The sequence below is a fragment of the Artibeus jamaicensis genome, unplaced genomic scaffold (assembly GCF_021234435.1).
Source record: "Artibeus jamaicensis isolate MK-2021 breed Jamaican fruit bat unplaced genomic scaffold, CSHL_Jam_final contig_465, whole genome shotgun sequence".
NCBI lineage: Eukaryota > Metazoa > Chordata > Mammalia > Chiroptera > Phyllostomidae > Artibeus > Artibeus jamaicensis.
The window spans coordinates 23,393,111-23,417,405 of NW_026521843.1; the positions used below are offsets into that span (position 1 = coordinate 23,393,111).

Consider the following 24,295-nt stretch of genomic DNA (forward strand, 5'->3'; position numbering starts at 1 on the left):
GTATAACTATCGTATTTTAAACACATGAATCAGAATACCCATAAAAGACATGAATACATTCTTTTTGTAAAACAAAATACTGTAGATAAGGCTGAAGTTCCTTCCTTATCAATCTTCCACAGTCCACTTATTCCTAGTACCTGCACCCCAAAACCAGCTTGGTGTCTACCTTTCCAAACCCTTCTCAGGCCATTACATGCGCTCATGTATTTGTGCATCTGTCCAGACATTTTGGATATATTTATATAAATCTGCCCACAGAAAATACTGTTTGTGTGTATGTTTAACAACATAATGGTCAAGCACTATTGTGCAACTTGTTCTTTGTCTTAATATTGGGTCTTAGCATTTCATATCAGTACAGAGAGATGTGATTCATTTTTTAAAAAATTTTATTTATTTTTAGACTGAGGAGGAGGGATAGAGAAAGAGAGAAGAAAAACATCAATGTGTGGTTGCCCCTCATGTGGCCCCCACTGGGGACCTGGCCCACAACCCAGGCATGTGCCCTGACTGAAACTGAACTGGCAACCTTTTGGTTCGCAGACTGGCACTCAATCCACTGAGCCACACCAGCCAGAGCCATTTGTTTTAACTGCAGAATAGTATGACTATAATTAAGCTACTCCCTAACTGTTACTGAACACTTAGGTTACTTTCAATTATTTACTGTAACAACAATGTGGAAATGATCACCCTTGCACACACCTCACTACGCAGTATGTGAACATTTATTAGGGTATGCTGTGAAAAGGGAAACTAATGGAACGTGGAATCTGTACCTTTTATATTTTATTGACTGCCAAAGTGTCTTTCAGAGTTCCCATATTACAGAGTTCCCATATTACATTATACTCAGTAACGTATGAGTGTCCTGGCTACTTATAGTCTCACAGACACTTACATGTTATCAAAATGATCAGTAAAAAAAGTTTTCTTTTTGAGTAAAAGACAGAAAACGGTACTTGAACAACAGTTAAAATAAAATACAAATGTTTTCTCAGGTGTTTTTCTCATTAATTTGCATGTCTCTGGCTGCTAGAAACGTTCAGAATCTTTCTAAAAAATATGTTTACTGGCTCTCTGCACTTCCTCTTATGTAAATTGTTTTTCATTTTTTTTTACTAAGTTATCTTTTTAAATCTTTTTGCTGGAGTTCTCTGTAAAATCTAGATTTAAATATTTTATCTAATATATGTATTACAAATGTGCTCTCCTAGTCTGTAGATTATCCTAACCTTTACATTGTGTTTTATGAATCAAAGTTACATTTGATTTACTCAAATATACGAACAATTATAAGAGCACAAATAGCACATATGCTCACCTACAATATTCTCAAGGGTACTAGGCATTTTCCCAAGGAGCCACATTCCTGGAGTATATGATTTGTCCCTCAAAGAAGGAGCCTCTTTGGGAGAGATTATACTTTAACACATATTTTATGAAAGTCTAGGTATCTTTTGCAGTTAATTTTAATAACAGCTTTTCAAGGAATAATGTTACAATTTTTTTCTCTACCTGATATAAATCGGAATTCTTCAAGTAACAAAAATGAACTGAAAAGCTACTTTTAATTGATTTCATATGCATGATAGAAATATTCTGTGTAGTACATTTATATGACCATTAGACACTTCTGAAATTGACTATATAAAAGTTTACTTTGTAGATATGTTTATGAGAATGTACAGGCTATATTTGCCACAAATTTCTGATAATTTTCTGCCCATTTGGCAAATACTTTATTGGCTTATTTTTATATTTACGTTCTTAAATTATCTTCTACCATCAATTTTAATGAAACCTCATTTTTAATTAGGGACCTCTAAATACTGTAACTGTTAGATTTAAGTACCAACAGAAGTGGCTGTAAATAATTTCAAGACACTGCACAAAGAGTAATCATGCTTCAGTATATCAGGGATGCTGTTTATTCTATGATACAGTCAGGGAATATTTATTTCAGAATTATTAAGACTATTTAGTTTAACTAGTAGTTTCTTACACTGATGAAGTAAGGTAACAGAAATAGTGAATTAAAAATGCCTATATATATAGGCATTTATCCCAGGGTAGAAGCTATAACTTTCCTTATCTGTCTATGTCCTAGTTTCCTAAACTTCCCGAGAAGAACTTTTATGAATCAATTCTCATCAATGAGAATGGTAATAAATACAAGAAGACTAAGCAAGTGTTTACTTGTGTGCAGGTCACAAATTGGTTAAATAATTTGAACAGAAAGCCATCATTCAAGTTTACCATAGCAAAGTTACTTTTTAAAAAGACTTAAATAATACACATAATTAAAATTAATACACTAAAATACCAATATAACTTTTATCATAAAATATACAATGGCTATAGTTCACTAATTATCATTGCCAAACCAACCTAATGGTGACAAAGAAAACAAATACAAGTAGACTTTATGAACAGAAATACCTACTGGCACATCTTTCTTCTCTTTCCTTGAAGGGTTTGTGCCTCTGTGTTCATTCTGTTGTTGATATAATGATCCATCTCGTTCACCATTTTGCTGGAAGGAGCCCACTCCATTTCCTTCAGTAAGATATGTATAAATGTATTAAACAAGGACTGATTTTCACTCAGGAAATTATCAAGTAGGAAAAAAATATCTCCGCAATAATTTCAGCTTTCATTTGGGATCACCCAATCAGAATATTTAGTATTGAAGTACTAAATATATATAATTTCTTTCATATAGGTAAATTTAAATTCAGTTTATATATATTTGTGTTAAAAAGACAAAAAAGGAACACTGAATACATATTTCAGTAAAGGAGTAATTTAAAGTATGTTACCAAAGAAATTTTCATTGCTTTTAAAAAAATTGCTTCTTCTGAATAATATGCAAGAAACTTTACAGTATTAAAACAGTATCCTGTATTATTATTTGGAGGCAAATACCCAGCAAATACTGACAATTATTTTTTAAATGATTAAATGAAATAAAATAAAGGAGTCAGCCAAAGCATCCTCTTCCTTTTCTAAAACAGAAGTAGCTTAGAATCAAAACCCCTTTTCCTTTTTCATTCAGAGTTTAACTTCTTTTGTTGCCAAACTACAGATAAATGATGAGTTGGGCATAAACAATTCCCCCAGAGGGGGAGGGCTAATATGAAAGGAGAAACAAGGTGCCAAATATCCCAAACTAGGCTATAGGTAATCCTGTCATAAAAACGCTTCAAACCACTAGGCAAAACGCAGAAAACATCTCTGTAGCCCTTGACTCCCTCCCACAAAGGAATTTCAAATAATCTCTTAAAGATTCCCTCCATTTTCTTCCCACTTCACTCGTTTCACCCTCCCTGGCCCCATTACCCAAAGGAATAGACTTCTGTGGCGGCAATCTGGGAGGCGGTGGTCTGGGCGGGACTTGGGACGGTTTTGCGGGGCTCTCTGATGTGGGGCATCTCTTGATTGTTCCTTGATTGTCATCCTCAGTAGGATGAGTTTCTTGGGGTATGAATATGGACTTAGGCTGAAATAATACAGAAAAGGAAACCAATTATTAAACATGAAACTATTCATGTTTCATTAAACACAAAAATACTAAGTATTTTTCCTTAAGTATATATTATTATATATTAGAGGTTTTCAAACTGTTTTCTAGCACAGTTTCAAGGTTATCCAACTGTCTGATTTAGATTACCTCAATAAATATCTTCAAATTGCACACTAAAATGTTTTTCAGGGAAAAAACAGGCCTCTTTCTATTAATTCCTCACAGATCTTCCCACTTAAGACTTGCCAAATAAAAATATTCTGGTCTTTCTTATCTCCAATTTAAATGAGTCTCTTTTTATTTTAAACATTCAGCTCCTTACAAGGTTAATCTAAACTGTCTCTTTCAGTGACTCAATGTCTTTTATGTTAATACTTAATCTTTCAGACTGGGGGCAGGGGAAGATACCAATTAAAATTTTATCACAGAGAATACTAATATACAAGATGCCTGAGAAACTTTTTGTTCAGATAATTGTAAAACCCCCAATCAGCAGAAGGTTTGGAGAACTTACAGATGTGTCCCTTATTACTCAATAAGGAAGATTATTAGGAAGATTACTCAACACTTAACCTCTTTGAACTTCAGACCTCTATGCATTTACTAATATAATACTGAACAAGCAAGCATAGTATTATTCACCTGTGTGAATTGTGATTTTTCACAAAAGTATAAAATGAAAACAAAATATAGTAATATATGGATGTCAAGACTGGTCAGACTCCAGTTCTCATTTATAACCTGTGATTTTATACCTTATAGCAAACAGCTCATTTTATAAACACCATTTGCTATGCATAAGCTTATAAAATAAATTTATATTACTACTACCTATGTTAACTCCTTTTATCCTAAAAAATATTATCTGCTAAAATTATTTTATTATTTTATGCTTCTTTTGCTTGGCAAAAGGATTTTATTGATAAAAAACTGAAAATTACTCACCTACTATAAACTTTTTTTTTTAAATTTTATTTAGTTATTTTTCAAGTACAGTTTTTGTTTTTGTTTTCTTTTTAATTTTATTTAGCCACCTACTATAAACTTAAAAGTACCTTCTGAAAATCAAATATCTGGTATGATAAATCACTATTGTTTACTCATTCTCAGGACATCAGTTATTAGTGGATTGCAGATTGTGAGAAATGTAAGTCCTCAGTGAAATATTACTAATCTATTAATATCTTATTATTTAGAATAAGATATAGAACATAAATTATTTTATAATTTAGAATAAACAATAAATGGCAAGTAGGATAATTAAAACAAACAATAATAATCACAATTATTTATATCATAACTTGTAACTTCATATTGATGTTTCATTGTGCATCTCAAGTGCAAAGAGGCTACAGCATAACTATTAATACACTATCACACAATCACACACAAATTCAACAAACAAATCTGCCTACCTTTGGTGGTAAAGGAGGTGGAATTTTTGCTTTCATGGTTAAACTATAAAATATAAAAGCTTAGAATTAGAACTCTTTGTTTTACAAAAAAATTATTACAAAATTATGGAACAAAAATCTGTGTGTAACAAGTGTCTTTTTTCTAAGACTATGGGTGTTTTCTAAAGTATTTTATAAATATTCAACTTATGCTTGAATGATTATTTAGAAATAACTAAGTAGATATATTGAGTATATATATACTTTCTTGGTCTCAAATACTATACAGTAATACTACAATTACAGTTTGTATTAATTAAAAGGTAATTAATATAAAAACATAAGTAACAGTTTAGGGAAAAACAGTAAAATGACATATTTTTATACTGTCAGATATGAAATACCTCTGATAAACCTCATCAACAGTTATACACATGCTCTATGAAATTATAGAATTGATTTGACTGAAACTAAGACTCATTCCGATTCAGGATGGCAATTTTAAGAAAGTTCACAAAACTTAGAAGATGTTGTAGCAGAAACTCTCTGATGAGGAAGCTGAGGACCAGAGAGATTACGTGACCTGATCCAGGTTAGATTACTGAGGTGGGAAGGAAAACCTAGGCTTCCACAGACTCAGGTGCCTTTGTAGTTCTACCATGAAACAGTATCTTTCTTAAAAAAGGAAAAAAAATGGGAAAGAACTATCAGTGCTTACATAACTAAAAATATTCTCCCTTTAAAAATATACATTTAACCCCAAATCTTTATTTTGAAACACATCCAATTAAATTTAACCAACCACAGAATAAGCCTCAGGTTTGTAGTTGTAGTAGTAATTATAGCAACTACCATTTATGTACTAATTTATGATACTAAGCTGCAAGATATATTTATTATAGTTGTTAGTTTTTTCCAAATATTTGTTATAATCTAATGCTATGGACTGAAATGTGTACCCTGATTTCATATGTTCAAGCCCTAAACCCACAACGTGATTGCGTCTGGACATAGGGCTTCTAGGAGGTAATTAGCTTAAGTGATGTCACAGGGTCCGGTCCTGATCCAACAAGATCCGTGGCCTTTATAAGAACAGGAAGATATCTCTCTCTCTCTCCACACATCAGAAGAGGCTGGGATGACCCACCAAGAAGGCAGCCATTGGCAGCTGTCTGCAGCCATCTACAGCCAGCCCTCAACAGGAAATGAATCAGTGGGCACCTTGTCTTGAACATCTACTCTCCAGAACTGTGATAAATTTCTGTTCAAGCCACTCAGTATATATAGTATATGGCAGCTTGAGCTGGCAGCTTGAGGCTAAGAGAGATTTTGGTGCCCAAAAGAGGGGTGCTTCTGTTAACATCTACCTAAAAATGCGGAGGCAGTTTTGGGACTTGGAAATGGAGCATGCTAGAAATATTGATGTTAAGAGTGATTCTGGTTAGAGTTCACAAAGAAAAGAGTTGGTGAGAAAGTTTCCATCTTCTTAGAGAATAAATAACTGATCATCAACAGAATGTTGGTAGAAGCATGGACATTAAAGGCCATTCCAAATGAGGTCTTCAATGGAAACCAACATGTTACTGGAACCTGGAGGAAAGGTGATACTTATTATAAAGAGTCAGAGAACTTGGCTGAATTGTATTCTAGTGTTTTGTGGAAAAGTAAAACTTTTAAGTGATGAAACTGGATATATAGCTAAGATTTATTTCTAAGCAGTGCTGAAGAATTGACTTGTTTTTTTTTTCTGACTGCTTATAATAAAATAAGATGAAAGAGATGAACTGAAAAAACAATTAGTAAGCTGTGGCCGACTCTGGCCAGCAGAGTCCACCTGTTGTGGCTGACGACAAGAATAAAGGCACAGGTGACGACAATCCTGTGTGGAAAAAGGGAACCGGCACGACTACTCTCTCAAGGGGAGAGTGACTATGGATGCCTCGGCCACTCCCTAAAGAGGGGAGGGCCCCAACCCTTGCTTAGACAGGCTTTTATTGTTTTCTTGGGGTTACATCAGAGAGAAATGTATTATCTATTACATAGAATATTATTGTCTACATTTTAGGTACAATCAAGGAAATGAAAATAACATGCAAAGGGAAATGGTGATGACCTGATTAGCTCTGTCCTTGGGAAAACTCATACAGGCTTTGGAAATTACCTTGAAGATAAACAATACACATTTGTTGCTTTAGACCAGGGTGAGGGAGTTTTAGCAAGAGCAACCCATAACAGTCTGTATGCATTTTCTAGGCCTGATTCCCACAAGAAAACTCAGTTTGAAGGTCTGGCTCCTACCCACCACTTCACTTGTGTAGGTTTTCCATACAGAGCTGAGTCATATTTGCCAGACCAAAACAAATCAGTACCCTACACTAGGAGAAAAGAAACCAGAACTTGCAATTTGAAAAATTCTCAGCCTATCCATATTAGTTCAGAAATAGATGGCATGAGAAAGCATACTTTGAATGGAGCACCAAGGGTGTGGCTGAACTGTCACTCAATAGGGAATTTATGAGATTATACCAGCACCAAAACTGGCAGTCTGAACTGAAGGGAATGGAGATGAGACAAAAATGAAGGAAGGCTGATGGAGTCCTAGATTTCACAGGACAGGATGACAGAGGTATCAGAACATGCACTATTCTTTAAAAAGAGAGAGAAATCATTAAGTCTAAATCAAATTGATTTAATATATTTAGATGTCTTTGACTTTAGAGTCAATGCTGAAAAGAGTTAGTTAATTAAGGTTTTTAGGGTCACTTGGATGGAATGGCTCTACCTGTATTTTGCACGTGTTAAGTAACTGAATTTTGAGGATAAGGGGCAATGCTATGGACTGAACTGTATCCACTCAAATGAGTATTTGAGGTTCTAATTCTGATGTGATTATATTTGGAGATAGTGCTTTTGGGAGGTAACAAAAGTTAACTGAGATCTTAAGAGTAAAGTGCTAATCGAATAGGATTAGTGGCTTTACAGGAGAAGGAGAGAGCCTCTGCTGGTGTGACTCAGTGGATTGACTGCTGGAGTGAACCAAACTGTCACCAGTTCGATTCCCAGTCAGGGCTCATGCCTGGGTTGTGGGCCCTGTCCCCAGTAGCGGGTGTGCGAGAGGCAACCACACACTGATGTTTCCCTTTCTTTCTCCCTTCCTCCCCCTTTGTCTAAAAATAAATAAAATCTTTTTTTAAAAAAGGAAGATTCTTTTCTCTGCAAGAGAAGTCCACTTGAGGACATGGTGAGGATACCTAGTGTCCTTCTCACTATGCTGTGGTAGAACCCATGACACTATGTTACTAATGGTATTAAAATTACTGTCAATATTAAACTGCCAGACTTGTGAAATAGGTCAGACGATGTTTCTTTTACTAAGGTGAAACAGAACTTACTGTTTAGATTCATCATCGTCCCCTTCATCATCATCTAAATGTGCCACATGCCCTCTAAAGATAAAGAAGGACAAGTCCATTGTTACTAAGGAAACTGCACCAAAGCAGCTTAGGAAGAAATTTGAGAAAATGCAGGATGGCTAGTGCAAGACAGAATTTTATTTCTACATCTTTACAGAATTCAGAATTAGAATAACAGTAACAACAAAACAATCTTAAAGCCACGTGACCAAGAAAGAGACAAAAAAGACTTTACTCATCTGTGACAAAGTATTTTAGGTTTCAAAAAGAATAATTACCGCTGATGTAATTCTTCTTCAACAGATTTCAGAAGACTCCTTAAAAGAAAAAAATGTGAATTGAGTAAGCAATAAGTATGTATTTCCTTAGCTTTAATTGTGTCCATTAATTTTTAAATTACCTTTTTATTACTTACTAAAAATTTGCCACAATGATCTCTAGACCAAAAAACATCAAGTTATATTTAATGAGCTATCTATATTTTCTGTTGCTAATGTTTTTATATATGTATTTTAAATGGGCAAAATAAATCCCAATGTTTACTGAAAAATACCAACTCAAATAGAGGACAACCCATCACGAAACGTCACAATAAAACCGACAAAACAATAATTGAAGGGTCATAATCAGGGGTTTCTAGGGTTCAGATTTTACCAGGAATATTTACCTGACACCTGAAATTACATTTTTTTTCTTAAAATAAGGAAGGTGACACACTTTAAAAAACCATCATGCTCTCAGGCAACCCTACAGAATGAAACTCAGCATGTTGGCCTCTCTGCAAAAGCACGCATGCATGTGAGGTGAAGCCATGAATGTAGCAGCAGTTTGCTTTCGCAGAGACACTCACTCACCTGAAGCGTCTGCTCTCCAGTGGTGCACGGGCAAACACATTCACACTTTTGGGAGACCACGCCTGTATCAGACCAGGTGCAAGGATTTCACCATTCACAGTGATTACAAAACTCTGATATTCAGGAATGTCAGAGAGAACTCATGGCATTCCTGAAGTCCCTTACTTCTTTTAAGTGCAAGTTCATGTAGCACTCCTCCTATAGTAAATACTCCGGAAGCACATGAATAGCCTTCTTAAAACGAGTGGGTAGAGAGAAATACAGTCACTGAGGCAAAAGTTTTCAGTAGAAAATGTATTTCCTCAAAAGATGTAAGGTAGTACCTTTATCCATTTCACCCTCTTATATATACTAGAAAAAAAAACTGCCCCTAGAATTATCAGGACATAAAACCAAAGAAACAGACAGGTATGGTTAGCTGGTATTAGCAATTAGGTTGAATAGATTTTAGCCATCCAAATGTAATTAGGCCAGCTTAATAACAATCTGAGTATTAAAAATGACAAAGTTCTAAACCTGGATCCTATTTTGCAGATTTAAAAAACTGAGGTACTTCAGTCAAATGTTTTGCCTAATTCACAAAGCTCTTTGAGGCCTACCTTTAGGAAGGCGGGTTAGCAGAACAAACACAGGCTGTGGAGGAAAGACAGCCTGAATCCGAATCCTGCCTCTGCCGCTGTGCGCTGTGTGGCTTTGATAAGTTACTTTGATTTCCCTATGCTTCAGTTTCCGTAACAGTAAAATGGGAATTATAATAGTACTTGATGCCGAAGTGTTTATGTATCTGAAGATATACTGAATTAATACAGGTAAAATGCTTAGAATAGTAATTTAGAAATAATACGTACTCAATTAGTCTTTTCTTTATTATTATTGACTAAATCACATTTCTTTAAACCAGCAATTCTCAAAATGTGGTTTGGCGATCCAGGGGGGGTCACAATCTCCTGTAGGAGGTCTGCAAGGTCAAAGCTACTTTTGTAATACTAAAGTATTTATCTTTTCACTCCTATTCTTTCACTGAGAAGGAAACTCTAGAGTTTTCCAGACTGTAAGAAGGACGATATCACAACAGATTAGTAGTAGAAGACATGAGAAGCCAGCTGTCTTCTACTAAGCCAGAAATGAAAAAGATTTGCAAAAAATAAAATAGAATAGAATAAAGTCAAACAATGCATTTTTCTTACTAATATCTTAGTTCAGAAAAATTAGCTATTCTTCATAAAAATATTTTGGGGCCTCAAAAGTTTATTTTATTACACTGATCTATATAAAGCCTCATTTTGCAATTATTTGCTGCATCTAAGACTCATGAGAGGAATCAAGTGGTATTAGAAGGGAGGTATCCTAAAGAGTTGATTTGAGCCCTGGCTGGTTATAGCTCAGTGGATTGAGCGTGGGCCTATGAACCAAAGGGTCTGAGGGGCACATGCCTGGGTTGCAGGTCAGTTACCCAGCAGGAGATGTGCGAGAGTTTCTCTCTCTCTTCCTCCTTCCCATCCCCTCTCTCTAAAAATAAATAATACCTTAAAAAGAGAGAGAGGTGATTTGAGTGGGTTCTAAGTAGTAAAATAAAAACTAAAACACAAAGATTTTATCAATAACATGTATTATTACTATTTTAATTGAATATTTAAAATATTTGTTTAAATTTCTAATAATATAAATATTGATAGTTATAACCTACATAAACAAAAACCCATTAAAGTCCTTGATAGTTTTTTAAGACTATAAAGAGATTCTGAGACCAAAAGTTTAAGAAGTGCTGTTTTAAACTATTTTACTAAATTAAACATAGTATCTTGTAACTAGAGAGTGGACTTTCACATCCTTTAAGAAGATGTGGAAAAAAATTTTCTTGAGCACAATGACAATATTTTTTGAAGCATTTCTTTTTCCAGTAGGGAATATTAAAGTTTGAGAATAGTTAAGAGATCATTTAAATGTAGTTCATTTTCAGTTACCATGTTATGTGAACTTAGATGGCATTTCACTTTTTAAAAAAGAATCTTCCTGGGAGTACTAGGTTCTCTCAGGGTATGAGAGAAAGTCTGAAAAACAGAACATGAAAAAGCATCTAGCCTATGGCTAGGGACCTATATGTATTTTTTATTCATTTACTTGTAAATCTCCTACTATGTGTTAAGACTTTTTGTTAATAAAGAAAAAAATTCATTAAGTATTAATGCAAAGTACGATACTTGATTTGCTTTTCAGACTTTATGAAAGAGAAAATAAAACATGGATAAATTTGCTCAAATGTCCAATACAGTAAAGACTGTCTTGAGAACACTGGAAAGAAAAAAAACTGTTATGCTGATTTAATCACCAAGGTTGGTGCAATGCAATAAACAATGTCACTATTTACTAGTCCACCTAGTCCACTTGGATTCTTCTGTTATTGAATTTTTAGAAAGTAATGAATAAAACAACAACGATGCCTTCAGATACTGAATAAATTCACCTAAAATGACTGAATGATAAGATTAAACACGGGACAACGTGCAAACACAGATTTAACTGATGAAGTGAAGAAACTGTTGTGAAGAGGTGAAGTAAAAAAAATAGAACTGCCAAAATAGTTAGCATTTTTGAATTAACTAAGGAGTTCCTGCTGATGGTTACTGAAGTCTTTTTAAATTGCCTAACTGCCTCAAAACAATCTCTAAAGTACTACCCTGATTGTATTTGAAAACAAAATAAAAACACTTGTATTTGCCTAAACCCTAAGAGTTTTATTCACTTATAGTCATTTGATCTTACAATGAACAATTACTTAGTAAGTAAACACAACAAATAAGGGCAACTAGTAAGTACTTACTAAACACCTTAAATATGCTAAACGCTTTACAATGATGATTCCATTTCACCTTGAAGCAGGCACTATTATAATCCCCATTTTACTAGAGAAACTGAAATAAATTTCTTGAAGTCTCCCAGTTTACAGAAGGAGACAGTGCTGGAACTTGCTACCACTACACTCAACTGTGCTAGAAATCGTATACTTCAATTTACTCTTTCCACTATTGTTTAAGTCCTTAAAAGAGGACCTTTAGGATTTTTTGCTCTACATTAAAAAATCAGAAATAATTTAGAGCTTCCTTTGAAAATAGTACTTTGTTGGTTTTGTATGGTCAGAAAAGTTGACCCCTCAATAAAAAGAAATTCAAAAGAAAAAAGAAAACCCCAGTAAGTCAAAATAGATATGAATTAATTAAATAAAACAGACCAAAGAAAACTATGTCATATAATTCTGCTTGGTCTAGAATAGGTAGAAACCCATGAGTGGAAATGTGTCTGCCTGAACACCTACAGAGAGAGCAGGAAACCCTGTGAGCTGTAAACCACTGCCCAGTCACAAGAATAAAGCAGACGTATCAGTACAGTAAGAGAAGGGCTACATCCACGCTCACGTCACATGCATGTATACACCTGTACACGAAACACAGCCAAAGGTCACATTTTTGGCCAACCTACCTTACCAGGGATTCGTTATATAGAATACAGTTCCTTAAGCAGGGATCCAATTAATCAAAAAATGAAGGTTGGGCAAATTATTAACATTTTACCTAGCCAAAGTAACCATATACTATGAAAATGTCTAACAGAATCAGAAAATGGGAACTAAGGAATTTGGTAAAGCATTTAAAGATAAGCCTTTTTGTTTTGTATTTCTGCAAGTATGTCATTTAAAATGAACCAAAATGAGGTAAATGAAATATTTTCCAAATTATCCAGTCTCTTAAAATATATTGAAATTTGCTAATAAGAATCCTTAAAACTAGTGGCCTCAAATTCAGACAAAAGAACATAAAAAAATATATAAATTTTTCTTTTTTGCTAACCCAGTATGAGGAAAACTTTCCTTTGTTGACCAACAAATTAGGACAAGCTACAAATAGCAATCGGTTATTATTTAGATAGAATTTCATTTTCCTACCAGGAAAAATTTACTCTTCTTTTTTATTTTAGGAAATATAAATAAGGTTACTATTACTACTACTACTAATAAAAACACCTCATGGTACTTAACTGAAGTTCAGTTCAAATCAGAACTACTGCATTTCTCTAGATTGTCATTCAAAGCCTTTTCTCTGTGTTGAAAAAGATTTATATTTAAATGATAAACTGTTTAATAAAAAGATAGACATGATTTTATACTATAATCTTACATCTGGGCTACTTGTGTTAGTCCGTATTTGTCAACCGCGTAATGCGAAATATGGGTGTATGTGTATGTCTCAACTCTCTAATGTAATTAATATTATATTTACAATTTTTAATTTGTTCTGATTACTAAAACATCTACCTTGCTGGGAGATTTTTGGCAATTAAATAATATTTCCTTATAAATTAGCTTTTTGGCTGAGAAAAACCAAACCATTTTACTCAGGGCATTTTGGGGAGGGCTGAAGGGCTGGGAGGACAGGAAGCGAATCCCTGGGGAACAGCAGAGTGCTGTCCCCTTGCGTTGCTAACTTACAGACCCATGAACAACTGAAACTGTAAGCTGCCTTTTTACCACTGCCCTGTACAACCCAGACAGCCGTAGTCTAAAGTAGGGCTTAAATAAATGCTGGATTTATTTCCTGCATAAACTGATAACTTTTAAGACTTCAAACACATTTTAATTTCTATTTACTTTTTACAAGACTCTTAGCAGCTAAAAAATTAAGGTTTCTGAACAGTGTGAATATTTCCAGCTGTTTTCAGAAGCCAACACACCTAAGAGACATACCAAAGCAAGTTTTATAAGGAATAAACACATCACCTGTAAATAGAAATTGCTTTGGCTGGTGTGGCTCAGTGGCCTGTGGCCAGCCTGCAAACTGAAAGGTCACCAGTTCGATTCCCTGTCAGGGCACATGCCTGGTTTGCAGGCTAGGTCCCTGTGCTCAGGGGTGTACAAGAGGCAACTGATCTATGTTTCTGTCCTCTTTCTCCTTCCCTACCCCCCCTCTGAAAATAAACAAACAAATATATTTTTAAAAGAAATAAACTACTCAAACATATTTTTATCTTCAATTGAAATATACTCAATTTTCTCTAATAAGTAAAATATACAAAGTAGCTTGATATAAAAATTTGAGGTGATTTTTCCTGTTATTACAATTATTAATTAAATGATTAGCATGGTAAGCAGTAAAAATTAAAAATACATTATAAAATATATCTACTAGACTATTTTTACTACTGTAATTATTAGAATATAATATTTTAAGGCCACTTAATTATTCCTGAATTTAAATTTAGTTTGAAAAGACCTTTACTTACTTGTTTGCACCTAAAATGTAACTACCTTGGTGTCCTTGTCCGTATTCTAGTTGTAGATCCTAACAATACAAAATAAAATTCTTAGTGAAATAGTGTATCACAAATCACAATACACTAACATACATTAGTTTTAAAAGAGAAACACCAGACTTTCAAATAAATCTGTATTGCTATATGTTCTTTAAAAAGACGGTATGGTGGGACTTCCCACAATAAAAGATGAGTTCAATATTTTTCTGGGAACTCATATAAATAACGTATGCAAGTTTTATTTAAGGTTATTGCTATTGTAACTAACATCTGTAAAGACAGCTTTTGGTAAGAAAAAAGCTCAAATAATAAGTATTCTCAAGCTATTACCAAGCAAAAACGATTACAGAAGAGAACAAGCAACAAAAATCTTGGTTTGTCTTTGTACATAAGAGCTGCAATAATTACATACACACACATTCACATATTTCTACTACTGCTTTAGGCAGGTATAATTTTCTAAAGAAATAAAATAAAATTTTCTGAAGAAATAAAATGATCTTTGGAAGAAAATTGTACGCATGGGCTTGCAAAAGATTATAAATTGTATGTGAAGAGTTTTGACATACTTTTAGAGTTAAGTGTAAGTAGCACAACTTCAGTATTACTAGGGCAGCTCCTCAACAACTTCAACACTCCCACTAAATGCTGCACACTGCAGAGTTAACAGTGTAAATTTAAAGGGACAAGCAATATACATCTGCTTGACTCAAACACCTTCTTGAGTTGAAAAAAAAAGTGCTTTCCAACAACCGTGGGAAATAGTTTTCTCGTATTCCCCCCTTCTTAGAGCCACTGTATCTCAAGCACTACTTTAACAATAAAGGGGGAATATTTAACCCTTCAAATGAATTTTATTTTCAATAGAATATAGGGTACTTGAGAGTGCTTTCTAGTGTTACAAGGCGGTGCCAGATGCACGATTAGGACTTAATGCAAAAGTTACTTCCTTGGAGCAGGCCCTCCAGCACTGTCGAGGGAGACGGCTGCAGCCTTCCCCAAGTCTCCACGGCACTTAACACTTAGTTCTCCTCCAATACTCAGTCTGCATTTTAATTAATTTATTTAGAAGTCTGTAAAAATAGTTGCCAGGCTGTGAGTTCCTCACACAAAGGGAAATTGTTAAATCCATTTCCCCTTGCAACCCAGGACCTAACATAATACCTAGCACACATTAACTAGGCCCTAAGTAAATGCTTGTTCAAACGCCATTTGTTAATTTTCCAATAACTAACTAACTTCAGCTTTGTTAATATGCATGAAAATAATTCTAGATCATAATACTACTAAGCCTAGAAATAAGAGGATTCTAAGCAATATATTACATTTAAGTGAAAAGCTCTTTAACATTTAAGCATTACAAGACCTCTCCAAAAAATATCCGATGAAAATCAAAATCCTAATCCTGGTTTAGACAAGGCTCAAATTTTGTTCTCTTCAATATTTGTGTTCTTCCATGTATAATAATAAATGTTCTTATTATACATGGAAGAGAGAGGGAAGATAATACATCACAAACAAAAAAGATTGGTCAACTGTCACAATGGTATCATATAAAATCCTAATAAAAAGGGACACCTGTTCTTTTTAATTTATAATAATATATCTTGATAGAATAAATTCACTGATATCCTGCCACACAATTATGCTGAATAATTTAAGTGGTCAGGAGTTTATACCAAACCTTTAAACTTTGACATTAGTAAAGAAAGTACTATCTCAATGAACACACTTCCAAATTCAAGTTTGTTTTCCTCAGCTGTGGGTAACTGAGCCCTCTACCAGGCTAGCAACCTCTTAAACCAATAATCTCTTAAACCTTTAATCAAATGACAGCTTCCAAAAGCAAACATTTGTGCTAAGTGCCTACAGCTTGTGTTCCTTAAACACAGATGTGACAATTACTAAGTTGATGATAATGATTTTTAAGAGAAGGGTCTAAAAAAACTAACATAGTATTTTCATAGAAAATTTAGTACAGGTTCATATTTAGAGTAACATTAATGTTGGGGAGAAACTGTAGACAGATCCAATCCCAAGTCTGATGACTAAATGTGCCATGTGTGAAGCCTACCAGGAAAGCTAACTCTGAAAAAGGCTTATTTATTAGTTCCTTCTCTGTAAATCAAGTTATGTTTTAACAACCAGGGAACATAAACAATGTGCTGGGCAAAGTATCACCAAATAAAAGAATTACACTAAGTCCTTCTAATAAGTAACTAATCTCATTTTATTCAGCTAGTATTTACCAAGCACCTATCATTATATGGCAAAAACTGAGACAGTAAAATCAGACCAAAAAATGAAAAGAAATAAAAGGAGAAAAGAAACATGAAATCTGGGCAAAGTCAGTAGTTATTTATGTATCCTTAAGGCAGTCTATGAAAAACTGATCTAAAATACTTTTTAAAAGGGCTTGGAACCTATCCTGTAACAAAACGCTACCAAAATATACTTGAAAAAGCTATCAAAATATAGGGCCTACATGATGGTAAATGTGGCCTAAATAAGCTAAATAAGAATATATTTGAACATGCCAGGACAGACATTAAAATATTAGTTGCATAAATCAAGCATCAACTCATTAATGAATAAAAATACTGAACAACAGTCAAGTAAACAAGTAACACATGGACTGAAAACATGCAGTAGCCTAGTATAGATTCAACCCAAACACTTCAACAAAAACCTAAGATGGGCAACCTAGCTCAATTAAAATATCTCTGAGTCACAGAGTCCTAATTTCAGTTGTTTCTTTTAATGAATGGGGGAGTATTTCTAAACCCAGGATAAAGCTTCTAGTGGTGCCAGAAAGAAACTGAAAAAGAAAAAGGATGTGATGTGGAACACTGGAAAAAGAAAATATATGATCAAGAACTTTTTTTTTTATCTCCTTCAGGAAATTACAAAGTCTATACTTGATGAGAAAACAGCAGGAAGTTAATAGAATTGATACAGTTGGCTACAAAACACACACACACAAATACTTTACCAGTATATTTTAACCAAGAAAGAAGAACAGCAGAAAAGGAAAATTTTCCTCATTTAAAAAATGAGAAAATGATGGTCCAAATAAAACTGTTAAGATACCTTTAAACGTGGTAGATAATTTACAGAAGTAAAAAGACTGAATCCTAGATAATTCAAAAAGATTTTTTTATTTCTTAGAAGGTCAGAAGAGCAAGCGTAGTTAGAACACTAAGTAATAAGAGCAGAAGACTTAAGAATACTTGTACGGCAAGCTTGGAAATGAATACCAGCAGGTTAGGTTGGACATTCTAGAAAATGTCCTATCATCATACAATTAGGAAATGAGCTCATCTTACTGTCTTAAATACTGGGTAAGAAATGTGAGTATACAACATTAATGTTACAGTAATAGTTTAACAGATTGAAAATAAACAAAGTTGTCATTTACTGTTTCTTTTCCAGAATAAATTTAACTTTATTTATAGGCTTTATTCAATTTTAACCTAATTCAGGAATAATCTTAAAATCCTTTTGTTATATTTTTTCCTAATAAGTTTTTAATTCTAACTTAAATATTTTATTCTATCACAGGTGTACTGTAAGCTTCTCCAAAGTAGTAATGTTACTACTCATGTTCCTCCATGGCAATTAACAAAGTTTTATACACAATTAACTTTAAATATATTTTTCATTATTGGCATATGGGCCAAAGTATACAGTAAAGCCAGGCAAATTAAAAATAATTAGCATCAGCTGAACAGTTATGTAATATAACCTTTTAATCCAAAAACAGATCAGACACACACATCTGTATGGCTGTGGGCAAAACTGTGGGCATTTAATTACCACAATGTAGTGTTCTTTGTTTTTGGGTTTAACCTGGGCATCTTTCAAGGTTTAAAGACCCTTTTTATTCACTAACAATCCTAAAAAATCAAACTCTGTTCTTCTGCTTTCGCATATTATAATGACCTAATTTTTTTTAAAAAATCACTTTATTATAGTAATGAATATTCAGGTGTTATATTCAAAATTCATGTACAAAACCATAAAATGAATATACTAAGTACTTAAATCAACCAGAAATCACTGATGACATGAAACTTTTAGGCAGCAAGGTTTTTGTAAGGGAGCATTTTTTTCTGGGTCCTAAAAGACTTAGGGCTGTCATCTTGGTGGCAACTGCTGACTAAGATGACAGCCAGACATTTGGGGTTCATCTGGTTTCTAGTGGCCAGCAACAAGTTATTTGTAAGCAATAAAATCTTCTTGCCCTCTGGCCAAGATGGAGGCATGGCCAGACATGGCTCACCTCTTTGCACAACCACATAAAAATAACAACTAAAACATAGAATAACCATCACTCAGGACCATTAGAAATTGAGGTTAATGGAAGTCTGACAACTACAGAATTAAAGAAACTATGTCCATCCAGACTGGTAGCAGGGGTGCAGATGCAAGCCGGCTGGTCCCACGCCCACATGTGGTGGATAAAAATTCAAGAGGGATATCTCAGGAGCCAGGAGCCCCTGAGCCATACCAGGTCCCCCAGTGCAGTGTTCCAGTCCAGGAAGATAAGTCCCCATAACTTCTGGCCACAAAAACCAGGGGGGTGGGGACTGAGTGAATGGAAGAAACTGCTGGAACCCCAAGCAGTTCCTCTTGAACTCATACACAGACTCACTCCCTCTGAGCTTCAGCATAGGGGTAGCAGCCCATAAGGCACCAGTGGAATACAGTGAGAAACTGAATTGTCTGGCATCAAGGTGAGCAGAGGCCATTGTCTCTTACTAACCCCTACCCCTAGAGAGCCACAGAGCTGGCAAACTGGTGCCATATCTGAGATTCTACCAACCTGGCTAACACTATTTGATCCACTTTGGAGATCCCCAGAGACTCTACCCCATCCAATTTACAGGTTCACCTAAGCTGCTTCTCCAAATGCTGGTCTTGGCTCATGCCTCACAATTTCTTACATTCTCCGAAACAGCAGCTGGCCTCAGTGATTCCCTAGGCCCAGCACTAGCAGCAGTTAGCCTAATTCACAGCTTGACGTAGCCTGGGGATCTCCAAGCCCAGCGTAAGTAGCAGGCATCTCAGATTGCATTATAGCTCAGGCAGGGTTGCTGTGGGCAAAACACAGGTGAGAGCTGACCTTGGCCTGCACCACCTAGGAAACCCCAAGGCCAGTGCACCCAGTGGACAGCTACAGACCACATCAGAGCGCCACCACCCTGCCCCTGCACAGCTGATCCTCCATGGAGGGTGAAGGTTAGTGGTCAGTGGTCATACCCAGTCTTTGCAGCTGACTGGCTTAAGTAAATCCCTCCCACTGATCTGCCGACAGCAATCAAGGCTTAACTACAACAGGAGGGTGCACCTTGAGTGCCCAGCTTAGGTGATAGGGGAAGCTATGCCACTAGAATCTACAACAGCGATGTTAAACTCATTTTTGCCAGGGGCCACATCAACCTCATGGTTGCCTTCGAAGGGCTGAATGTAATTTCAACTTTCTTTTTAGCTGCTTGTTCAATATGTTTATTATCTTTATCTGAAAAATCTTCATAGAAAACTGCGGTTTGGTTTATCAGCTCTCAGCAGCCTGTTCCTGAGCTCTGAGGAAGCTTGCTTTCTTCTGAGATACCTGATCTTTCTTCGGGCAAGAGAAATGTGGGGATGATTCCACCTCTTCTTCTTTCTTAGCCTTATTCTCACAGACTGGATTATCTCATATACCAACATGAAGCTTCTTATACATGTCCTCCATCATGTCTGGAGTTACACTGTTCTTTACGTATTGAGGGAATTGTTTCTTATAAACATCTCCATCTTCTTCCATTAGGTAGCACATATGATCTGTCGCATTCTGACCCATGATGTGCCTTCAATGCACTTCTGCATTGAATTCCTTGCTTTCTGAATCACAACCAGGGAATTGTGTGGTCCTGTGAGGAACAGACAAGCCTCCATCCACATCTCCCCTTCAGGGCCACAAACACTTTATTTCTAGTAGCAGTTCTGGCAAGCCCTGCATCCGAATAGCAGGTGGAGGCGTCCAGTTGACCATCAATGCTCTCCACATTGTATTCATTTCCAGTCACCTCCACTTGGCCTTCACATATTTTGTCCATGCCAAACCTACTGAGAAGCCTGTGGGCCGCCAGCAGCAGGCCAGTACAATATGCTGCAGCATAATTTGTCAGGCCGACCTTCACACCATACTTTGGGAGTTCATGAGCGTAAGTTGCACAACTATCATATCTCCTTCTATGTCAGCATAAGTGATCTGACAAATGTTCTCTGTTGGTTATATGAACTATCATGCTGTATTTGGGTGCAATGTACTTATTTTTATCCTGAGTTACCAAGCGTTTCTGGGCATGGTAATCAGTTTTACCCTCTCACTGTCTTCTAAATTTCACTTGGTATCTCTTGAAGTAGGCCTTATTTTTGACAACTTTTACAAACCCCATCCTGCGGATTAAAGACCCATGTCCACAGCTTGCCACAGACCCACATGCCCAACAGAATTCCGGTAGGGGGGAAAGCTAATTTCAACCATTTAACAGTTAAGGAGTAGTTAAATTTATACAGTCCTAAGATTATTTCAGCCCTTTGAAGACAACTGCAAGGCTGATGTGGCTCCTGGTGAAAATGAGTCTGATACCCCTGCCCTACAGGACACCTACTACATTAGGCCACGCTACTAAAACTTGGAGTCAAAGCAGTTCTACCTAAAACACAGAAACAAACATAGGAAGGCTGCCAAAATGAGACAAAGAAACATGACTCAAACGAAACAACATTTCAAAACTCCAGAAAAAGAGCTCAATGAAATCAAGATAAACAACCAACCTATCAGATGCAGAATTCAAAACACTGGTTATTAGGATGCTCAAGGAATTTAGTGAGAACCCAAGCAGCATAAAAAAGATCTAGCCAGAAATAATCTATACACTAATTGAGATAAAGAAAATTTTGCAGGGAAACAGTACAGTGGACGAAGCTGAGAATCAAATCAATGATTTGGAACATAAGGAAGCAAAAAAATAAAAAAAGTCAGGACTAGAAGAAAAAAGAATCCCCCCCAAAATGAGGATATAAGCAGCCTCTGAGACAACTTCAAGAGGTCCAACATTCACATCATAGGGGGGTCAGAAGAAAAGAAAGAGCAAAAAACTGGAAATCTATTTGAAAAAACAATGAAAGAAAATTTCCTTATTTGGTGAAACAAATAAATATGCAAATACAGGAAGCACAGAGAGTCCCAAACAAGACAAATGCAAAGAGGCCCACTCCAAGACACATCACAATTAAAAAGCCAAAGGCTAAAGACAGAAAGAGAATCTTAAAAGTAGCAAGAGAAAAGCAATTAATTACCTACTGAGGAGTTCCCATTGGACTGTCAACTGATTTTTCAAAACAAACTTTGAAGGATAGAAGGGGCTGGCAAGAAATATTCAAAGTCATGAAAAGCAGGGACCTATAGCCAAGATTGTTCTACCCAGGAAAGCTATCATTTAGAATCGAAGGCCAGATAAAGAGTTTCCCAGACAAGAAAAAACTAAAGGAGTTCATCATCACCAAACCATTCTTATATGAAAGGTTAAAGAGACTTATTTAAGAAAAAGAAGATCAAAACTATGAACAATAGAAAGGCAAAAATACGTATCTATCAACAACTGAATCTAAAATACAAACTAAGCAAACAAGAAGAATTGAGAATCATGGATATGGAGAGTATCTGATAGGTACCATATGGGATGGGGGTTTGGGGAAATGGGTGAAGAGGTAAGGGGATTAAGAAGTACAAATAGGTAGTTACTGAATAGTTATGGGGATGTAAAGTACAGTATAGGAAATGGAGTAGCCAAAAAACTTACACGCATGACCCATGGACATGAACAATGGTAGCCTGAGGGGGTGAGAGATGATGGGGTGGAATGAGGGAAAAATTGGGACAACTGTAACAGCAATAATCAATGAAATACAATTTTAAAAATCTTGTTCAAAAAGTCAAGGTTTTAGGACTAATAAAGTTAGGGGACTAAAATAACTAAGGGCAGGTCACACCTAATAGGATGGCTATTACTTAAAAACAAACAAATAAAACTTCCCCTTCCACTGCCAGAAAGTAACAAGTGTTGATGAGTATTGTGTAGAAATTGGAACCCGTGTGCACTGCTGGTGGGAACTGTAAAATGATGCAACTGCTATGGAAAACTGTATGGCTGTTTCTCAAATATTAAACGTAGAATTATCACATGACCCAGCAATTCCTACTGCAGTTATGTACCTATGGTAACTGAAAGCAGAGACGTGACAGATATCTGTACATCCCTGTTCACAGCACCATTATTCACAATAGTCAAAAGGTGAAAGCCACTTGTGCCTACTGATGTGTCCAATGAATAAGCGAAATGTTGTCTGTACACACAATGGAACATTACTCGGTCTTAAAAAAGAAATTTCTGGCAAATACTATAACATGGATGAATCTTGAAGATGTAATGACATTATGCTAAGAGAAGTAAGCCAGTCATAAAAGGACAAATGTTGTATGATTCCAATTATAGGAGGTAACCAGAGCACAGAACAATTCAAAGAGACAGAAAATAGAATGACAGTTGCCAGGGTCTGAAGAATAGGGAAAATGAGAGTTATTGCTGTGAGCAGTTGCAGTTTGAGAAGATGAAAATGTCTAGTGACTGACAGTGGTCATGGCTGCACAACAATCCAAATGTACTTAATGCCACAGGACTGTACACTTAAAATTACAGTGGACCCTGGCTGGTGTTGCTCAGTGGTTGGGCATCATCCCGAAAAGTGAAAGGTTGCCAGTTTGATTCCCGGTTGGGGCACATGCCTAGGCTGCACGTCTGGTCCTAGTCAGGGCATACGCGAAAGGCAACCACCAGATGTTCCTCTCTCACATCGATGTTTCTTTTCCTCTCTCTCTCCCTTCCCCTCTCTAAAATCAATAACCATGTCCTTGGGTGAGGATTTAAAAACATGGTTATAATGGTAAATTTTATGTGTATTTTCCCACAATAAAAAATAACTATCACCATATATACTGACTAAAATGAGAGAGTACAAGCAGTAGACAACAAAATGTTGACATGTTGGGTAGAAGCAATACAGCATAGCAGTTTGGTTGTGAATTACTGAGCCAGACTGCTCTAAGACCATTTTCAGCTTCTTTGCACCTTAAATTCTCTCCTTTGTACAACATAAGTTAATATATTTAAAGTGTTTAGAATAATGCCTGTTGTATAAAAACTTCTAGATAACTGTTAGCTTTTATTATCATTAGAAGTAAGCTTTTTAAGATAGTTTCACACAGGTACAGAAAAGAACACTATAACGCTAAAGTATTATGTTTTTGGTGTTGTAATTGTCTTTTCTGGAGAATATTAAACTTTTGATTCTGTAATATTTTATTTCCATAACAAATTTCATTGATTGTCATTCTAGCCTACTTATGCCTAATTCTGGAGAAATTTTCAATCCAGAAATCACTCCTCACTTGCTTCCTCAGACAGTTTAATTCTCAATCCTCACACTTTCCGGCCCGTCTGGGCCATCCGATACATCTTTTTCTCTTTTGTGATAGTGCATCTACCGATTCTTCTAGCTTTTCGACTGCTTCTTCCCTACTTCCATTGTTGGTTCTGTCTTTGACTACAAAACACAGGAATCACCCATTGTGGTAATCAGTTTTCTGCACTCGGTATTTATTTAGACCTGGCTGGGAGATACATTAAATCTCATGATGTCATTGATCATTTCCTCTTTGATTACTTCAATTTCCTTCCCTCTTTTGAGCTA

The 24,295-nt window shown here is 35.6% G+C and overlaps 1 protein-coding gene and 1 pseudogene across 3 annotated transcripts in view; both read right to left on the reverse strand.

Moving 5' to 3' along the window:
* Positions 1-24,295, reverse strand: part of MAP4K3 (mitogen-activated protein kinase kinase kinase kinase 3) — a 122,188-nt gene that overhangs the window by 26,997 nt on the left and 70,896 nt on the right. For 2 of the 3 annotated variants that reach the window (XM_037136945.2, XM_037136723.2), the window contains 6 exons: positions 14,465-14,523; positions 8,615-8,653; positions 8,316-8,369; positions 4,945-4,987; positions 3,346-3,505; positions 2,450-2,562 (listed from right to left, as the gene is read on the reverse strand). In XM_037136945.2, the coding sequence (XP_036992840.1) occupies positions 2,450-2,562; positions 3,346-3,505; positions 4,945-4,987; positions 8,316-8,369; positions 8,615-8,653; positions 14,465-14,523 (468 nt within the window). The remainder of the gene's footprint in view (positions 1-2,449; positions 2,563-3,345; positions 3,506-4,944; positions 4,988-8,315; positions 8,370-8,614; positions 8,654-14,464; positions 14,524-24,295) is intronic. The other variant, XM_037136870.2, reaches the window with a different exon arrangement.
* LOC119043173 (60S ribosomal protein L5-like) lies at positions 19,304-21,162 on the reverse strand (annotated as a pseudogene).